This window comes from Neopelma chrysocephalum, unplaced genomic scaffold (genome assembly GCF_003984885.1).
Source record: "Neopelma chrysocephalum unplaced genomic scaffold, ASM398488v2 Primary Assembly neopelma1_97, whole genome shotgun sequence".
Lineage (NCBI taxonomy): Eukaryota > Metazoa > Chordata > Aves > Passeriformes > Pipridae > Neopelma > Neopelma chrysocephalum.
The window spans coordinates 3,174,935-3,195,507 of NW_020897760.1; the positions used below are offsets into that span (position 1 = coordinate 3,174,935).

The 20,573-nt window shown below is 42.5% G+C and overlaps 1 protein-coding gene across 1 annotated transcript in view; it reads left to right on the forward strand.

Moving 5' to 3' along the window:
* The window catches only part of LOC113972785 (serine/threonine-protein kinase TNNI3K), a 43,248-nt gene that overhangs the window by 829 nt on the left and 21,846 nt on the right, over window positions 1–20,573 (forward strand). Inside the window, exons 3-8 of the mRNA XM_027694194.1 lie at window positions 86–270; window positions 1,287–1,379; window positions 10,381–10,489; window positions 12,456–12,541; window positions 14,021–14,118; window positions 14,609–14,719. Of these exons, the coding sequence (XP_027549995.1) occupies window positions 86–270; window positions 1,287–1,379; window positions 10,381–10,489; window positions 12,456–12,541; window positions 14,021–14,118; window positions 14,609–14,719 (682 nt within the window). The remainder of the gene's footprint in view (window positions 1–85; window positions 271–1,286; window positions 1,380–10,380; window positions 10,490–12,455; window positions 12,542–14,020; window positions 14,119–14,608; window positions 14,720–20,573) is intronic.

A 20,573-nucleotide genomic window follows, 5' to 3' on the forward strand; every position in this document is an offset into this window, starting at 1 on the left:
GGGCGGGCGGGGGGCGGCGGGTGCGGCCCGCGGGGCTGCCGAGCGCTCGGGGCCGGGGCGCGGCCGTGCCCCGGCGCTGTCTGAGCGGGGCCGCTCCCGCAGGCGCGGCCGCCCGGCCCGGCGAGCTCTGGGACGTGGTGGTGCTGACGGCGGCGGACGCGGCGCAGGCGGGCGCGTTCCGGGAGCAGCTGGCGGAGAAGCTGCGCCGGGGGGAGCTGCCGAGGGGCGTCCGGTACCACGTGTGCCCCGACCCGCCGGGGCCCAGGATCGGTGCGTGCGGCTGGCCCGGGGCCGGGGCCGGGGCCGCGGGGGGCGAGGGCTCCGAGCGCCGGCCGCGCCGGTCCTCATCTCCCCGCGGCTCCGCCTCGCGGGGGGGGGCGGGCGGGGCAGGGGATCGGGTCCGGGAAGAGCTCGGGGGGCCCGGGCAGGGCTCGGGAGGTCCGGGCAGGGTTCGGTGCGGCCGTAACGGGCAGGAGGGGCCGTGGCAGGAGCCAACCTGGGGCTCCATCGTGGTGCTTCTGAATGGGCGTGTTGGTGATACAGTACAGCTCCTCAAAATGTGTCCGATGAATACAGAATAGCACTGGCTCATGTGTTTTAGGACTTCATACTTAATCTGATTGCTTAAACAGTTTGATTATATTTTAATATATTACCCAGTGGGCAGCAAAACTGTAGAAGAAACTAGCCTGACTGCTGGTAATACCATCCTGTAATTCTTAATTCCTGTTCCCTTTGATCTACAAAGTAACTAATATCAGTATTATTTGCAGTGTAGAGTAATAGGCAGAGATTAATTCTTGGAAATCTGGCAGCTTTAACTTGTAAGAGCGTAAAAAATATCCCAAACCATTTCCTCGTATCGCAAACCTTCCTTATTTCCTTATTGTAAATGTCAGAAGTACTTCTGAACGCTGCCTTGAAACTACTAGTGAGCTTTTGTGTGACCTGTTTCCTACAGGAGCTGGTTTTTACGGCTGGGTTATGTCCTGTTCAATTGTTTAAATGTTTCAAATGTTTGGCCTGTGCAGAAGTGACTGGGAGAGAAAAACAGAGTTTTCCCAAGAGCTGTCTGCTCAGAATGCTCTGCCCTGGGAGAGCACAGGCTTCCAGGGGAACTGTCCATCAGCTTCTGTGCGTGATCTTATCAACCACAATAGGGTAGAAAGACTGTCCCATCGGTGCTGGTGTGGGAGGTTTATTCAGCTGGACACCAGTACACCTCACCTGTCAGCGCAGGTGTTATTGAAGCTCTTCTCACAGATACTAAAATACTTCTTCTTTAGGAAATGGTGGATCAACTCTTCATGTTCTTCAGTACTTGGAAGATCTGTATGGTGACCAGTGGGCTTCGTTCACTGTGCTGCTAATCCATTCTGGTAAATTCAGTTTCACATTTCTTACTCTAAAACTGTACCCTTTTTTTTTCCCTTCCTTAAATGATATGATGACAGAGGAGTCCGAGTTCCCTCAGAAAAGTCACCCCAATGTGTGTGATCATCTGAAATTAGGTTGGTGCTTAGGAGATGTTACTGTCACTTCAGCATTTTTTCTCAGCACTCAAGTTGTTCAATCAAACGGTGAGAAAGAGATGTATTTCAGAGTGTGATTTAAGTTCCTGCCTTGAAATACCCGTTTAAGGAATATGGCCCACTCGGGGGGGGGTGACCTCAGGCTCCTTATACCTTTGGGCAGGCTGAGTACTTGCCTTCTTATCCAGTTAGTCAGGACACTTCCAGAAATGGAAGAACATCAGTTCTGTAGAGGAGAAAGAAACCAGGTGATAAGTTTCCTGACCAAACTTCTGCTTGTTTGACTCATCTGGACTAAAATTCCCATCAGAAGTGTTGGGGTCCTCCTCTTTTCCAAGCAAAAAGTGAGTGTCATTTGCTTTCAACACTTCAGCAACAGGCAGCTCTGAAACAAACTAAAGATAACAAAATCAACCACAATTTTAATATGAGCTATTTAAGGCAGGCTGGGTTTTGGACATAAGGCCATATCTGCTTTGGGAAATGTTTGAAGAAGAATGATTGATTTCTTCACATCTATCATTTTTTAAGGAATACTTGATATGTGACCAAGCGGAGGGGTTTTTAATGCCTATGTGTACCTGTGAAATAGCTGCATAGGTTTAGTTTTTTGCTTACTTGCATACAGTGTCTCTGTGTAACTAAAATTCTCTTCCAGGTGGTTACAGCCAGCGTTTGCCAAGCGCAAGCGCCCTGGGGAAGATCTTCACAGCCCTGCCATTCGGCGATCCCATTTACCAGATGCTGGAGCTGAAGCTGGCCATGTACATCGACTTCCCCCGTCACATGAAACCAGGAATCCTCGTCACGTGTTCGGATGACATAGAGCTGTACAGCACTGAAGTGACAGAAACCATTGCGTTAGATAAACCTGGGTTTACTGCATTGGCTCACCCCTCAGATTTGGCAGTCGGGACCACTCATGGGGTTTTTGTCTTAGATCAGTCCAGTTTTTCAGGAAAAGGAGGACTGGAATATGCATCTTGCCATCGTTTCCTGCACAAGCCTGACGTGGGGATGATGCGGCAGAGTGGTGCAGTGTGTGTGAGGGGGCATTGCTCCCCTGGGAACCATGGTGACTCAGGAATGGCCTCGGAGTGTGTGTACACAGACAGCATATTCTACATGGATCACCTCACTGCAAAGCAGCTACTGATGTTCTATAAGCAGGTGGGCACACTCTGCCATGAAATAGATGCATATGGTGACTTCCTCCAGGCCCTGGGACCCGGAGCCACTCCAGATTATACCAAAAACACGAGTAATGTCACCAAGGAGGACTTGGGGTTGGTGGAAGTGCGGCAGCTGTTATACTCCCTCCTGCGAGGAACTGCCCTCAATGTCATAGTCCTCAACAACTCCCAGTTCTACCACATTGGAACTACTCAGGAGTATTTGTTTCATTTTACTGCTGAGAGCAAACTGAGATTTGAGCTTGACTTGCTGCCTGTGGCTTTTAGCATCTTTCCTGACACAGCCAAGACCTCAGATCAGTCAAGCATCATCCAGAGCATCCTTGAGCCCAGATGTGTGATAGGGCCTGGGTCTGTCATTGAATACTCCAGAATTGGGCCTGAGGTCTCGGTAGGGAAGAGCAGCATTGTTAGTGGGTCCTGCATAAGTTTCAGTGTAGACATACCCTCACACTGCTTCCTGAGTTCAGTAACTGTGAAAATTAATGATCAAGTTGAGTATGTCACCATGGTGTTTGGTGTAGGAGACGACTTGAAGAAGACTGTGAAATTGCTGTCAGATATACGCTCACTCCAGTTTTTTGGAGCCAGCTTAGCAAAATGCCTGGACCTCTGGAGTGTAGAGGCTTCGGACCAGCTCTTCTCCAGTGGGAACACACGTCTGGGGCTGTGGACTGCGAGGATTTTCCCTGTTTGTTCTACTCTAAGTGAATCTGTTAGGATGTCGCTGAAGATGTTGAATTCTGTGCAGCACACGTCACCTTTCAAACTGAGTGGCTTTCGGCTCTTGTCTGTTGAAGAAATGCTCACCTACAAAGATGTAGAAGACATGCTGAAGTTTAGGAAGCAAATTTATGATGAAGTCTGTCTACAAAGACAAAAAGAGAAGTCTGATTGTAGAATGACCTGTACTTGAACAAATCTGTTTTCATTTGTGGGTGATTGATTACTTCACAGCTTATAAGAATCCTGAGGAAAAAGTACACAGATCTTTTCTCTGATCTCATTGAAGTAATAATAAAGAAATTACATTAACGGTGGTGTTGTAGCATAACGTTAATAATGCAGCAAATGCAGATAAACTGTTCTTTTGATGAAAGTAATGAAATATTTCAGATCTGAAAGCACTAATTGGTGACTTTCGTGGAATACATGTTATTATGTCTTGTAGTTTTTGTCAGTAAGAATATGATACAGAAAAAATTAATTAGAAATTTGACTGAAAGGTGCTTTAAAAGCTTTTAAAGGGTAGAATATTAACTCCAGCAAAATGGAACAATACAACAATAACTTATGTTTCTCTCTTTTCATGCTGCCTTTTTGCAATACAATTCCAATTAGGTAGAGGTAAAAATTATTAAAAATGCTTTTAATTCAAGACATCTTGTCTTAAGTATTAATATTTTTTTCTCTTTTATTTTGTAATTTTTTTTTATCTTTTCCTGTTTTTCATCAGAGGAAAAAGATTGGCATGAGAGATCATTCTCTCTCTACTGACTCATATTACTGGGTCAGCACCTGTCATCAAGAAATACTGATTTATTTTTTTTACTGGTAGTTGTTTGGATGCTGGCAGTGGGGTTGGACAGCTGCCAGCTTTTTGTTACCCACAGATTGACTGATGTGTGCCACATGAAAACCTGCGTTTTGTGTTTCTCTAGACTGAACTGTGAGAGGCCTTGGAGTGAGGGTTGACCCTCCTGCAGGGCGGTGGAGCAGGGTTCACATTTGTGAGCATTGTGTCCTCAGAGAAACACAGTGTCTGTTCCCTCTTCCACTTCTCCACTCTCTGCTAATAAAGGTAATAATAAAGTCCTTTTGTTTCTAGTTTAGGTGCCCAAGATCCAGCTCTAAACAGATAAATCTACTATTTTTAAAAATATGCTGTGCAGTATAAGTGTGATTTGACTGCAAACATGATGCATCTTTTTCTCTTGCATTTATCTGTGAGTTTTCATATTTTATTTAATGTTTCATGATGACAGTGTTTATGTCCCTGCTGACTGAATTCCCAATTGCCATCTACAAGGCAGCAGTGTTAACATCTCCTGAGTATTACCCACCCTGCTTTAACCTGCACCAGGTTTCTTCCATGTTGATAAAGAAGCCTCCCAAGAGATACAGTATTTTTCCTGAGGATTTCTTCTGGGCAAGAAGCTAGATGGGCAAAGGAGCTAGATGTGGAGGTTGGGAACTGCTGGGGTTGACTTCAAAGAAATAAGGAGAACTTCTGAGCAAACAGAGGTTCTAAAAGTCATTATGAAATATGGAAACAATGGAAACAGCAGTAGGCTTGGGAACACTCGGGTCTAAGATAAATGCAAAAAGTCACAAAGTAAAAATAGTCATATAGCATGGAATTGCATGTCATCTGTTTGCATGATCTATTCATCTGTTGTTACACAAAACATTTTAGGAGAAACAAATGTTTGACGCAGGCATTGCACCTTGAGTTGGAGAACAAACTTTGCTCTGCACAGGCTTCCCTGAGGGTTGTGCTGTGCTGCCAGGAGAGCTCTCTGGGTTTTCAGTAACAGCAAAATTCATCCTTTTAACATGATTATCCACTTTAACTGTTACAGCTGCATTTGTTCTGAATTCCCTAAGCACCGTGCATTGATTTCATTAGCGAAAGCAATCTGGATATAAATAGGAAATGGATTTGCTTCTGGCGCATAAGCATTGGGAAAAGCGAATGAGGAAAAACACAGTGACTGAACAGCTTTTGGAAGAGGTTGAGTTAGGCTGGGCCAGCAGCAGCTGCTGTGGTTTAGGGAGCATTGTGCATTCCAAGATAAAAAAAAGCACAGGGGTCTTATCCTGGTGGTAGCTGTGGACTAGCACAGCTGGCCCTGGGGCCAATGGGTGTCCCAGGCTCTGCCAGCCCACTGAGGGCACAGGGGAGAGGCAGTGCTCGGGGTGTTTCAGGTCTCCTCTCCTGGTGAGCTGAGCTTTTTGTGCAAAGCTGTGAAGCAAGTGATGTCCAGCCCCAAGAACAGCTCAGAGCAGAGTATCAGGAATCACCTACTGGGAAATGAAACATTCAAATCTTGAGGCAAAGGTTTTAAAAATTTACCAGGTAAGAAATGTTGCACTGCTCTAAGTCTTTATGCCACCTCATGCTTTCCTCTTACACTGAATATTTTTGCCTGAAATTTATAAGATGCATTTTGATCAATATTAGACCTGGATAATGTCAGCAGGCTTAATGGATTTACTCCACAGGTATTGAAATATCTGGATTTGTACAATTTTTCATTTTTAAACTGCAATTAAGTGTAATATAAAATATTATGAAAATCATTACAAATTATATTTTATTTATACAGAGCTATATTAATTATTTTTCCATGTGTTTTTGACTCACACAGGGCTCTGTGCATGTTCACACACATTCTTGGACTCCACACTTGACAATAAACACTTTTACATATATCAGCTTCCACTAATTTCTGCTGAGCCACAGGTAGCATATATTTGCCCATTACATTTCTAATGCATCTGTCATCCTTAGTGGTCTTTCTTATTCTCAATAAAATGATCATTGTGGAGTTGGAGATTAGAAAATTTATGGAGCTATTTGGAGGAAATGCTACGGAGACCAGCTGGTTCTGTTGAGTTTTCTGTATCAGCCTCATACCAAAATCCAAGAGCCTGAATGAATCCCCTGCTTAATGGAACTCTTTCCTGTATGTCCTCATTCCTGGAGGGATTTAAAAGCCATTTGGATGTGACACTTGGGGACATGGATTAGTGATGGCCTTACTAGTGCTGGGGGAATGGTTGGACTCGATGGTCTCAGAGGGCTTTTCCAGCCCAAATGATTCTGTGATCTTGCAATTCTTTGTAGCTCTCTATGAAGTGTGTACATTTTTACGTATAACAAATTGCAGTACTTACAGCAAGGACTGTGTTATAGTGTGATCAAACTCCTATTAAAATCAAAAAGCTTGCAGACCAGACCCTTCCTGACAATAATAAGCTGTGTCTGGCGTATTAAATCCATGTATGTATTTTATCCATATTGTATTTACAACTCCAGGTAATGTTTGTATTCTACAGTCTGCAGTTAATGTAGATGACAACAATTTTCTCATGCAACCAGCTGGGATAAACATGTCCCAAGGAAATTGAGAGACTTGTGCAAAGCCACCCAGTAAACCTTGACAGCAAGATCATAGTAATTTTGGGTTGCTGTTTTCCACTACTGGGTTCTGGAAACAAGATCATCACAGCATCCTGGCCCAGATCTTCCTCCAGTCTGAGTAATGAAGGATGCAGCACTGACAGTGCTAGGTAGGCAGGACCTTCTGAGGACAGGATTCATCTACTGAAATCTGGAGCTTGATTCTCATTAAGCCTCATTGAGTTTCCCAGATAGATGCGGTGTTGTTATATCCTCTAGATCATTGCCTGGCTCCGTCTATCCCGAAATGCAACTCAGCCTGCTACAATCTCAAACAAAGCAAGATGAGTGTTTAATGATTTTATTCATGTCAACTTGCTTTATTTAATTACATTTTCTGTGTAGTGCAATAATAGGGCTCGTAATGAACAATGTTGCAGTAATTTCCCTGAATGCTTTGAGCACGCGCCGTGGTGAGCAGAGGTTTGGCCCTACTGTCTGAAAGCTGAAGGGTTATTTCAGTGACCTTTGGGGCAGGAAACTGAAATCTGAGAAACTGGGCACTTAAAAAAGAGCATAAGGGAAGGCAGCTGAAATAAAAATGAACAGCTGAGAGGAATCTGTGCCAGAAGGATTTGGGGAGCTGACGAAAGGAAGTAAGCTCCAAGGATCAGCTGGATCTGCAGACAATGTTCATGCCTTGTCAGGGTGTTTGTGCTGGAGTTCAGCGCTTCCAGCCTCTTCTCGTTCCTATATCTCGAGTGCAAGAGCTTCATTTTCTGCTCTCTGCACATGTGGAACATGAGTCCCCGTGCAAAGGCCTCTGTGGTGTTGTGAGAGCAAAAATAGCAGAGCTGTTATGCTGTACACTCTGTTCATCTGCTACCATGGAGGAGCCACTGCAAACACCTGCTCCCTTACAAGGGCTACAGTGTTCCTTCATAATGGAAATATGAATTATAAATATGTATTTTCTTTTAGTGCCCTTTTCATTTCCTGTGATGTATCTGAATGTCACCAGTATGGCATTGAAATTTATAGGAGCAATGTAGAGCCTCTCCAAGTAAAGGATAGGTATGGAAATGTTCTAATTGTGGATATGTTCTAACTGATTTGAAATAAGGATCATTTCAAAAGACTTGTTCTATAAAGCCTCCCTAGGAAGGACATTTAAAACCAGAAACAGGAAAAGAATTATGTACACATGTCTGCTGTAAGATTGGCCATGACAGCTACACATTCCAAACATGAAGCTGAAATAAAACTTATAAAAATTAATCATTTGCACAGCTCAGTATTCTGTAAACATCACGTCTGAAGAATTTACTTGCTTACAAAAATTGCTCATGATGTTTTAGTGCTACTTGTGGAGATGTTTATTCAAACTGGCCTCACAAACAGCACAGTTTCTCAATCTTCTCTGTTTGCAAACAGGCTCTGCAGTTATTATTCTTTTTCTTCTTCCCCCCCCAGTTTCAATTATTCTGCAGCTGCTTCACACAGCCGAGGATGTAAATGCTCCAGGAATTCACCTGCTGCCAGCGTGAGCAAAGCTGCTGTGGTGGCAGGGCCAACTGACGAGATCAGCTCTGGAGCTGCCCTTCTCAGGGTCCTTCCCTGAGTGTCCCCACAAATGAATCTTCACCCACACAAAGGTTTGCAAAGAGTGAGTAAAAATATGGTATGGAAACTGATTACTGCTTTTCGGTATATTTTCATAAATGAAATGGTATAAGAATACAAGTACTATGCAAGGTATTTACTTCTTGTAAAAAAAATCATTTCATCTGTCTCTTCATGGAAATTTCACACTTTATAAAATTATTGTGTTAAACTGCGTTTTCTGTGCAGAATGAACAGGGCATTTCTGGGGCTCTGTGCTCTGTCCTGTTCCTGTCACAGCTGGCTTGGTCTGGGTGGGAGGAAAGTCCTTCAGGAGAGGGGTCCCAGGGAAGAGGGGATCCCATGGCAGAGAGGACACCGTGGGAAAGATGAGAGCCTGGGAGCATATCCCCAGCTCTCCCAGTTGTTTGGCAACTGTATGTGGGGATCAGTTGCCAGGCTGGTGCCTTTCTGCAAATATTTGGTCAAATGTCACAGAGCACATTGTCACAGCAGTTCAGACTCTTCTGAAATAGATCTTTGGATTCATGTGCAAATTTGTGTGAGTAAAGGGATGAGCTGGTAGTGCCAGGAGCTGTTGAGGTTGTTATAGTGGGATGCAGCACACAGGAGGTTTTATAGATGTGTGTTCTATTAACATACTTGCATGCCTGAAATCGTTCAGAGAAAACTGAAAACTCACACACAGAACAGCTGCCAAAGTCAATCAACACACTTTAAATGTATATATATAAATATATATTAAAATATATAAATATAGGTGTGTATATTTACATTTCACTTTGTCTTATATATTGCATTCCTAAAGGCCATACCCAGATACTCCAATGCCACCCCCTGTGTCAGGATACAGTGTGAGCTGAGATCATCCCTGGCCTCTCTGAGCTGGGGACCCCCAGCACTCCTTGGGTATCCTCACAGCACACCTGGGATTAGCTGCTTAAATTCCCTTTTCTCCACAAAATGAGTAATAAGCTGCCAAATTACCATTTCCCACCAGTTTAATTGTTAATTTTATCCATTCAACAAATGAAGGCGGGTGTTTGTGTGGGAATAGACAAGAGATTTTTAAGCAAGCTGAGTAGATGTTTCTATTATTTTAGCCCAGTGGACAGCATGGGCTGTATCGCTCTGTGCCATTGTTGCATGACATTCCTCTTGGCACAGGGTTTATTTTTAGCCAGAGACTATCACAAGTATTTTTCAGTAGGACTGTCACTGCTCCTGAACGAGGAATCATATTACTGCAAGAACTTTGCTGAAACAAAGAAGATATATTGGACAAATGGGAAATTATAAATCTAGACCAACCCAGACTTGCACGGGTAACTAATGTCACTTTTTTACAGGCAATGTGCCACCCATCCCTCGGCAAGGAGCAAATAGTATTTCAGGAGATAACTCATTGCTGCTTTACTCTTGAGTTCAAGGCTCAGGTATTGTTCTTGACTTAGATACAGGCTGTGAAAGAAGGCAAAAAGCTACTAAACTAAATTTCTTTGAGGAATTATATAAGATCATATTAACTTACAGTATTATGTTGATTTAACTCATGCTTCATTAAGAAAACCTTTACATTTCCAGTCATTTTCTGCTGTGTGTCTATTTAGGAAATAAAAGCTAACATGCAACCTGAGCTTTAAGTTTTCTCTTAAATATTATTTAATATTAAAATATTTCTTGTAAGGATTCATACATATGAGCTGTCTCTGAAATCTGTGTGTCTGCATTGGCTCAGCAGGAATAGTTTAATAGCTGTAATATTTTAAATTTAATAGAATTATATATGAAACTGTGCAACTGGGTGCTTAAAAATCAGGTGGTTTGGTTACTGGAACGTTATGATTTGAATATCTGGGGTTTGTGTGTTTTGAAGTGTTTTATCAATCCAGAGTTTTTGTTGTAGATGAATGGAAGAAGAAAGTCAGTGAATCCTATGTCACAGTCACAGAGCGGTTGGAGGATGACCTGCAAATCAAGGAAAAGGAGTTGGCAGAGTTGAAGCATGTTTTTAGGTAAAATATTCTGGGAACCTGTTTATTAATTTCTTTCAAATAAGTATTTGCTATCAAACAGTATTTTCGGTTTCAGGTGTTTTTTATGGACGGAGTTTCTCATGTATGGAATGCATGCTCCCTATGTCTATTTTTGGGAATACATCCTCACAATGCTGGGCAGAGCCCCACAGCAGAGTACCAAAATTAGTGGCTACTGACTGTTAATGCCAGTGTTTTACAACAAACACCTATATGCTTTTGTAAATTAGTTAGCTTTAGTGGGATGTCTGATTTTGCTGTGCACTTTTCAGTTTTGCTAATGTGTTTCTGCAGCCAGGAATATTGCTGAAGTTTCACTCTGTAAACAAATGCAAAACTAGTGGATTCAAATTCAGAATTGGGATGGTTTTCTCATGATAGCACATGCTCACAGCCAGGTTCACCCAACCAAGTAACACACTGGTGTGTTCATTATCTGCAAAGCTCCAGTGCAACAAACATCCAGCTCACGGACTGGGAATAAGTTGAGAAAATGATCAGACAAATCATTTCAGACATCAAAACCACTTGAGAAAACAGGGGATTCTAATCAGAAATAAATCATAAGCTCAAAAAAGCAGACCTAGCAATATAAATTATTCCTCGTGCTCAGTTTCAGCTGCCACAGCTATCACAGTTTGAACCACTGGGCTTTCTCTGCAGTGTGCTGACCACTTTGGCTATGCTCCAGTTAAATAGTTGCCTCATTTTAACCCTGTTTAGTAGAAAAAGTGATTATTTTAACAAGTTGGAACCAGAGTACTCCTTATTTTAGATAAGCAAGACAAGGGAGTATATGGTGGAAATGCTAAATACCTGAATTAGGCATAAGAATAAATTAAAAACTCCTTTCAAGGTTAGGAGAGCTCTGGTAGCTCAGCTCAGTCGGGCCCAGGTAAGTCTCAGTGTCAGCCAAACTCTTCTCCTTAGCTACAGAGCCCTGCTCCTCTCACCCAAGGAGTGAGAATTAATGATCCTGATGATATTGCAGTGGAAAGGCTTTTCTTTTTAAGTAAGGTTTGAGGAATCAGTCAGTGATTTCATTTCCAAAAGCTGCCCTCACCCATGGGGAATGAGTTCAGTCCAGTCTTCTGAGTATCTAAAATCCAAATATGGCCTCTTGCCTATAGGAAAAACTCTTCTACAGCAGCAGTGGTTGATTTTGGAAAACTTCTCATTAATCCTTATATTTAAAAAATTCAGGACTGAGAAACTGGATAGTCGCTGGGAGATGAGTCCAGGAAGGTCATTTCCCTGATAGAAATGAAAAAAGTAGCTGGTAAAGTCCCTGCTCTGAAGGCAAACCTTATAGAAGTGACAAACCCTGGCAGAAGAACAAGTTGTCAGCTTCCCATTTGTACTCAGGGGACGCATGTGCAGGTCAGAGGGAATTGTCCAGTGCCACAGAAATAAAACAACAGTTCAAATAGTGTAGAGTCAACATATCAGTAGTGTGGCGCTGGCACTTGTTGGGTAAAAGGTGTCCCTAGTCTGTGCCTGTGTCTCACAGCTGTTCGTGCAATGGTTCACTAAGGCCACTCTAATAATAAACTATCAGAATTTCTTTTCCTTAAAACACAATGAAGCAATGAAGTCTAAAGGAAGGATTTAGGAGGAGACCTGGATAAAGCTGGGCCCTCATCACAGTCATTCGAGCTAGTTCTTATTTTCAATACAGGCCTTTTAATTGCAGCTTTGAAGATGTAAAACTTTCCTTGCCATATTTTCCCACAAAAACATGAAAATGTTGCCAGTTTATAAGAACTCTAATGATTAAAATTGAATATCATTAAGAAAACAAACTGAAACAACTGTAAACTGGTTATAAATTCAGGCTTGTGTCTCAAAAAAATTATTTTGAGATTTATCTTTTAAATGTTTCTTAAATGCAAGAAGCTGTGCTGAAGGATGAGAGCAGTAATCATCTGTAAAATCCCTTTTTCAGCTCTGATGAAGCCTTCTGCAAAGTCAATTTAAATTACCGCACTGAGAATGGGCTCTCGCTGCTCCACCTGTGCTGTGGATGTGGGGGTAGGTATCTGAAACAGGATGGCTAAATACTTTATTTGGATGATTACTGATTTTTATGGCTGATAGCTGTCAGGAGGACTGTATTTTTTGAGAATTTCTCAGCTGGAGGAGCATCTCTCAGCATCACTCTGAGCTGCATTGCCAGGGGGTTGAATTGAGTTACACTGAGCCCTGTTACAGCTGATTCTTCAGTCTAAGGAAAGTTCTGGTTGATGATGCAGCATGTTTTACTACAGGTGTTCACCTCAGTCAAAATGCTTCTAAATGCATTTGTTAATCCACACCCATCACAGAGCATGGCTCCACCTTTCTGGGTTCTGTGCATGGCACAAACTCCAGGACAGGGACTTTGTTGTAGCAACACTATGCCATACTTACACCACCAATTTTTCTAGTGTAATGAAAATACCTGTATTTTATTTCACAGAGATTAAAAGAAGAATAACTCAAATGCTTTAGTGACAAATATCAGCTTATGGGGCTTTGGCAGATAGAAGATCAGAGTATACAAGAAAAGAGGGCAAGATTTGTTCTGGGATGTTCATAAAAACACACTAATGGTGGGATTTTCCACTTGGATCCACACAGCTGCTCTGTTATCCACAGCAAGTCATTAGTTCATGCACACACTTTACTCCTGTTGTACCATTTTTAGCGGAAATTGTCTGAGAGAGGCAAAGAGAATTTAACCCTGAGGTTTCAGTGCTGCAAAGTACTGACTAACGACATGTATAAATGATTTGCTCAGTCTTAGTTAGATTTTACCATGAGGATAAACCTGATCTTGCACCACTGAAAACTGAGTGGATCTTTACTCATCATTTCAGAGTGCAAGATCCTGTCCAAGGATGACATCGGTGGGGTTGCTGAGAGGAAGTTTAGGAAAACACATGCTATTAATTAGTTGTATGAGCACTTGGAGGAGGGTGAGGAGCTACTAGATCCAACATTGTCTTTGGTTACTGTCTCAAGGATTCAGAAGGCAGATGCATTTATTGCAATGATCACTGTGCATCCAAAAGATCAGAGCAAAGCTACTTGCCATGCTGACCCAAAATGAATGTCCCTGTAAGGATGGTGTGTAGGGACAGCAGTGCTCTGATTCTGGGAGGGCAAAGGAGCTCAGTGTCTGAGGAACTAGAAATTCTGGAAGCACCTCCTGGTCCATGGAGCTCTTTGAAGCATGATTTAGACATTAGAGGAGGAGCTGTTTCTCTAGAAGTTCAACTACCCTTACCAAATCCTTTTTAAAGTGTGAACAAGCAGCCACTACATGGCCAGACCCACAGCTGTCCTGGACAACAGGGAGATGTTTCCATCAACCTCATTTCAAGGATTCACAGGATATATTTTATGACTTGCCTCAGGTCAAAAGTCACACTACTCTATTCTCTGCTTTCAAACTCACACAGGAGCTTCTTACCTCATCTGCACTTTCTTTCCTGTAACTGACTTTGTTTTCCACTTTTCTCTCTAAAGGCAACAAATCGCATATCAGAACTCTGATGCTGAAAGGGTTGCGCCCATCCAGGCTGACAAGAAATGGATTTACAGCTCTGCACTTGGCAGCTTATAAGGTTAATTATTTTGAATTAAATTGATGACAGGAAATCAGAACTGAGTAGCTGATTTGTCTGAACTGTCTGAGCTCAGTAGTTGTTACTTCTGGTGAAAATATTTCACATTTATGGTGCATAGGAAAATGCCCTATAGAGAGCCTGTGCACAGGAATTACCATGTGCTTTTGCAGTGTCATCCATGGGGTGGGAAACTGCTTTGGAATTACTGATCCAATCATGCAATGCAACTCAGGATAGAGGAGTTGTCCAGTGCCACCGTAAAATCAGGATTGAGGCATTTTTAAGGTTTTAGTATAGCAGGAGAAATGTCTGGTGGTGGGACAAACCTTCTCCCCCTCTCCATGCTCCCCGAGCCCTTGGGCCACATCCAGTCCCTCTCCATCACGGCCAGCAGTGTCACAGCCAGGGAGGCCGAGGTTGGTCCTGCTCAATTCAGCTGTGAGAGCTGTGTCCCAGAAATGATGTGAGTTACATTTGTGGCATTTAGGACAATGTGGAGCTGCTCACAGCACTGCTGCACGGCGGGGCTGACATCCAGCAGGTTGGGTACGGAGCGCTCACGGCCCTGCACGTTGCCACCATCGCCGGCCACCACAAGGTACGTCTCTCTTTGCTGTACAGGACTTATATAGGTGAGTGCTAGTATTAGCAGGTCATTCTATTTTACACTGATGCCTTTCAAAACAAAACTCAGAACCGTTTAAGTACAGATGGATTTTATTTAACTTTTTCTGCATTTTGGGAAAACCACATCTGTGTATATATTTTTGCATTGAACAAACATGCACAAAGAACACAGATCTGTTTGTACATCTCTTGCCTTTTGATAAATGTCTTTAAAGTCTTGGGAATAGATAGTGCTGTTTTCTAAATATCAGAAGTGTTAACCAAGAGATACATGATGAAACACTCACTCATACATGTCAGGGTTTCTGAACCTGGATATGGAGAGAGTCTTCCAAATACTGTCTTTCTGAGTGTGAAGGAATCAGAGTAAAAGAGTTTTACTCCCTCTTCCAGGTGTCACGGGCTCTGTTTCACAGCTCTGTGATTGTCACTTCAGAAAGGGGTGAGGTTCTTGTTTTAAATCTTTTTTATACTTCGGATTAGTGCAGAGAAAGCTGTTGCCAGGGTGAGTATGGCGTGAATCTTAGACATCCATATTGATAAGTCTTCTATGGATTGGAGACTTCTCACTATGAGGAGCAGAGAAAGGAAGAAAGAATGAGGTTCCCCAAGTGCCTGTAATCAGGCCCTTCCCTTTCTAGACATGCTGTCAGTCATGTATCTGTTCTCTTATCATTTACCACCTCAGTTCAGGCATTTCACACACCATCTCATTTCTGTCACTCTAGCAACAGCTCCCTCAGTATAATTTATTTATTTTTAAATAAATACTGAGAAATTATTTTTAAATAAGTACTGGAACTGAGGTTACTGGTAAATTTGGCTTAACCTTGCAGCCTTCAAAGCAGTTCCAAAATTATTTAAATCCAGTAGGTCTTTTTGCGCTTCCCGGCTCACAGGGGTGAGCACAGTCACGGTCAGTGATGGCCCTGGTTACTCAGGAGTCTGTGTGTCTGAGACAGGTCAAGCTGAAGGAAGACCAGGACAATTTATGAGTGGTCATGGCAAGGAACTCCATTAAAAAGCCAATAACTTTTGGTGCTCCAGTCAGCAGCTCCATCATGGTTCAGACAAATCAATCCATAGCATCAGTTCCAGCTGGTGCATGAGGGAATGTGCTGGCAGGGCAGGGTTAGCACTCGTGTTGGGAAGGTCAGCTCCCCAGGCACAGGGAGGAGGCTGATGGCATGTCGGCCCACCAGCAAGGCTGGGGAGAGAGTGGAACGGTGGGGTTGTGCTGTAGCATCACACCCCCAAGCTCATGGACATCCCGCCATTCCCTTCCAGTGCACACACAGCTCTTATTGGCCTAACGCACATCCTTCCTTGTGTGTCCCCTTACTAAAACACAGGTAAGGAACCTCCATATCCACCACATCAGAGGCTGGACTTGATGATCTTGGAGGTCTTTTCCAACCTTAATGATTCTTTGATTCTAATAGTTCTGTGCAGAATGATGGTGGAGCTGTTAACTGTGGGATGGTCTTGTTCACGGGTATTTACTGTGTCCTCTGTGGGCAGTACAAAGTGCTCTACTCAGATCCAGGGTTTCAAGTAATTTTTAAAATGTTTGGGCTTTTTCCTGCAAATGCCAAAGGCAGGTCTGCTATTGATCCCATGTCCTGAGTTTCTGCTGAGGTTATGGAGAAATAAGGGTGCTCAGAACCTGACAAGGATAAGCTCATTAATTTCATAAGAAGTAAAATATGAGTGGTTTTGAAATGTCCCTTATTTCTTCCTTGGGAATGATCAGATCTGTATCAGAAGCATCTCCATAAATGGAGTGGGGTTCTGTATAACTCATTTGGTTCATCTACTGCTCTGGGGACTGAGGATTTATGGTCCAAGTGCAAGCTCTTGCTTTCCTTCTTTATATAGCTGTGAAATTTTCACTCAGCTTAGAAGCTCCTCTGCTAGATTAAGTAGCTTGTTTTGTTCACAATTTCATTAATATTCATGGAAATATGGAATAATTTTTTCAACCCCCCCAATAACTAGAATAAGTTTAAGAAAAAGGAAATCAATTTTTGGTTGTCTTCTGAATTTAAATAAGGTAAATAATTATTTATACCATTCAATAAATAGCAGAGGTATATGCCCTAATCCATGCAACATAGATTTTTACTACAGGAGACGACTGACTTATATTTAGGACAAAGATAGAGAAAACTGAGTAAAAAACTTCTTTTTTCCCCATTTCCTTGAAGAGTCAGTCTATAGCTTCTGCTCCATCACCAGACTTGAAACCACTGAAGTGATCAGTTCTCTGGGACGAGGCAGTTGGTGTCAATGGGATGTTGCATCTCATTTGAGCCAGTGTGGTGTATTAAATATTTCATGTTCTTTATGAGTTAGGACTGTATTTTACTTCACCAAAAATATGTTGTCTGCTGATTTTACCTGTTAATGAAAATTGCAGTTCTCAATGGGAAGAATTAAAAATTAATGAAAAATTAGAAAAGAAACGGGTAACCATATTAGAAACATCAGCAAATAAGTTCCATAAATCTCTCATTAAGTCTGTTATTTTGAAAATATTAAATGTTTCAAGCCCAGTGAGGTCACTGTTAAATAAATAATGCATGTGCCTCATCCACATTTATGTGTTGTCCAATGTTAGCACCTTGGAAAGCCAAGGCCACTGCCTATTTGATGTTGTAAATCACAGTTGTCATTCTGAGATTGCAAGACCTGCAGATGCGGGGGCTGAACGGAGGGTCACAGGCAGGATGAACCAGTGCCACTCCATTTCTGTATCTGCGCACCTGAGGATCTGGGCTGTGAGGGTGTGTGTGCCAAGGGCCTGTTGGGGAAAAGGGAGTGAATCCCTTCTCAGGGTTTCTGTAGATATTTCAGTGTATGGCTGTACAGAGGCTAGCACTGTGCAAAGGCCTTAATTGCTGAAATTGTCTTCTGAAAAGTCAGTCATCATTGTTCTTGTTTTCTTAGAGGAGTTCTTATCCCTTGCCCTTGTCCAAAACACAAAGTCCTTATGTCTGTCTCATGCTTTAATATGTTGACTCCTTCTAACCTTCAGAGTGGCTTAATTAATTGTCTTTGAAGTGAACATCGTTGACTTGACTGTTCAAAAAGCGTCTGTATAAGCCTTTCATAAGAGAACTTTAAGAAAAATTGTGAAGTAAAAGTCAAAGTATCATTTTGAATTGAAGATTAGTTGTGCGAGGGAAAGGGGAGCACTTGTTCCCCTGGTTCTTCAGCCTGTGCCACAGTGAATCCAACCAGGACACTGCCAGCTGCCTTCATGACCAGCCCATCCAGCTTCTTTCTATGCAGCTTGGAAATATCCCCTGGATTATGAGCTGCACCTTCACTCACAGTCTCACACTCTGTCTCCTGAGGAGAAAAATCTTTTTTTTTTTTTTGGTCCTTCTGCAAGAATTCAAAGCTCTTTTTGAATCAGAAATTTTCCCCTTAGTTTCTGAAGTATTTCTATCCTTGCACATCCCCCAGCATCCCCCCCTACCTGTGATGCCTATGACAGCTTTCAGTGCTTTCTAAGACTCCTTTTTTCTTTCCTAGAAAGATATCTTGTCTGAGAGACTATCAAGCCTGTCTCTGTACCCCTCTCATCATTTACACTTGAGTGGAGTTTGCTTAATGCAGCGCACAAAATTCCATTTCTCAGGAGATCACAAAGCAGCAAGCACGGCTGCCATTGCTACAGCCTGGAAAATGTGTCAAAATTCATCTGGTTTTATGTTCGTCATCAGAGGTGGATTCACATCGCTCAACACAGTTTTTTCATCTTAAAGATCCACCTTGAAGCTCATAGAGGAATCTAAATTTTGAATTCCAGCTTCCAAAGAGAATAAGGAGAACTAGAGTTGTGGTCACATCCCTGTGTGTGTTACAGCCTCACAGTTCATGGCTAAATTAAAATCAAACTCATCCAAAGAAGTTTCAACCATATTCATGTAAAAGCTACAGGTCCAAACATCTCTTTTCAGAGCCAACAGCTACAACTTCAGTTTTATGATGTTAGTTTGCTGAAAAATGTCTAAAATTAATCACTTAAAAGCCACTGAACCATTGAATTCCAGGCTAACTGGGTCTGTATTCCCACCTCTGGCCCACCAAGCTACCAGGATATTGAAAATTGACTGCCCATGGGAAGCCCAGTAGGGGAAGTCAGTTGTGCTAACTGACCGCTTGTGTTAACCAAATAACTGAGGGTGTTCTTTATTTACTGCCTGAACACATTCACACCCATCCAGTGAGTGCCTGTTGCTGAGCTGTCCTTCAGCTGAGAGAAGAGACAGCAGCTTCTCCAAAGATCTCAGTGGATCTTTTGTAAGATTTTCATTACGCGGTTACACTCTTCTTTAAGATCCACAGCAAAAGGATGCCAATGCACGTGAGATTTAGCAAGGGAAATTCTGACTGTATATAAAAGGGGCAAGAGGATCACAATGAGAGTGGAGAGTGCAACACGGAGAGCATTCCTAGAAGGATGCAGAGCCTCCATCCTTGGGAATAATCAGACCTGGCCCTGCAGTGCTGTCTCCAGAGAGGGTTACAGCTGATGCCATGGAGAGGTGGTTAAAACTAATGGGAAATGGACATATATAAATATGTTGGGGAACAGACCTTATGCAGAAAATGTATTCAGGCAGTCACGTGGAAAAAATTATTTTGATTTAAATTGTGCAAAGGAACAAGCCCTGTACACTGATGTTGCTTGGAAACAGTTTGTGTTCTCTGAGCACTTGGGAGTGACGTGGATTGAAATGACTAGCCCTGTTGCTGCACATGTGACATGGTTTGGGGGGCTCAGTCTAGAGAGCAGGTGACAGACCTGTGCATCACCACAGCTGGCATTTCTGGGCATCCTCAGGGAGGTCTCTGTGGACAGGTACAGGTACACACAGCATGACACAGGAGTTAGCCACTTCCCCATCCTTGTCAGTTCTTCCCATCAGGGCAGAGGTGGATCCCAGTTCCTCACTGTACTGTGGGTGACTCATGGTCCAGTGTTTTTCATAATCATTAGACTCAAAAATTAGCATTCTTCAAAATGATATGTAGAACTTTTGAAATAATCCCTGGCACAAGCCCTTCATGTGCCCAAAGACTCCCTCATTCTTCATTAAAACGAGCAGCCCTCAGGCTCCAGTGAAGAACCCAAAGTGGTTTCATTGAGGCTCCAGTGAAGAGACCAAAGTGGTTTCACTCGGGCTTCTATTTTGGCAGCTGTGCAGCAAGGCAATGCCTGAGAGTTCATAGATATCCAGGAAAACATGGGCCTCCTGGAGGACCAGAAAGGGAGAAATTTGAAAGAAAACACTTAGGGTTACTTATTGAAGCCAAAGAGCTATTATCTTCTAAAATACAAAGAAATCTTTACACGCTTAGGGAATTATGTTTGAGGATTTACTTTCACACACTTAAATTTAAAAGGATGTTTCATTTTGTGGGACATTTTCCCATCTAAAAACTCTGATGTGTTTACGGCTCTTTGTTCATAATGGTTAAAAGAAAATTAAACATTGAAAATCCAGACAGTCATTTCTGTGTCTCTTACTTCATAAATCAGTATTTTTACTGGCACACCGATTTTCAGGTTTATTTATAAAGCATCAGTGACATTCAGTGTTCAGTTGAAGTACTGTAAGTTAATCACTTTTACATGCAGTATGCAGCCCTGCACCTTTATATATGCTTGTTTGGAGCTTTTTGACTTTTTTTAAACTGGTGACATGAGGTTTCAAAGTCCTGTTTTACCAGCTGACCACACATATGTTTGTGTGTGTGTGTATATATATATATGTATATATTCGTTCTAATTGGAATTTTCTATTGGTCTC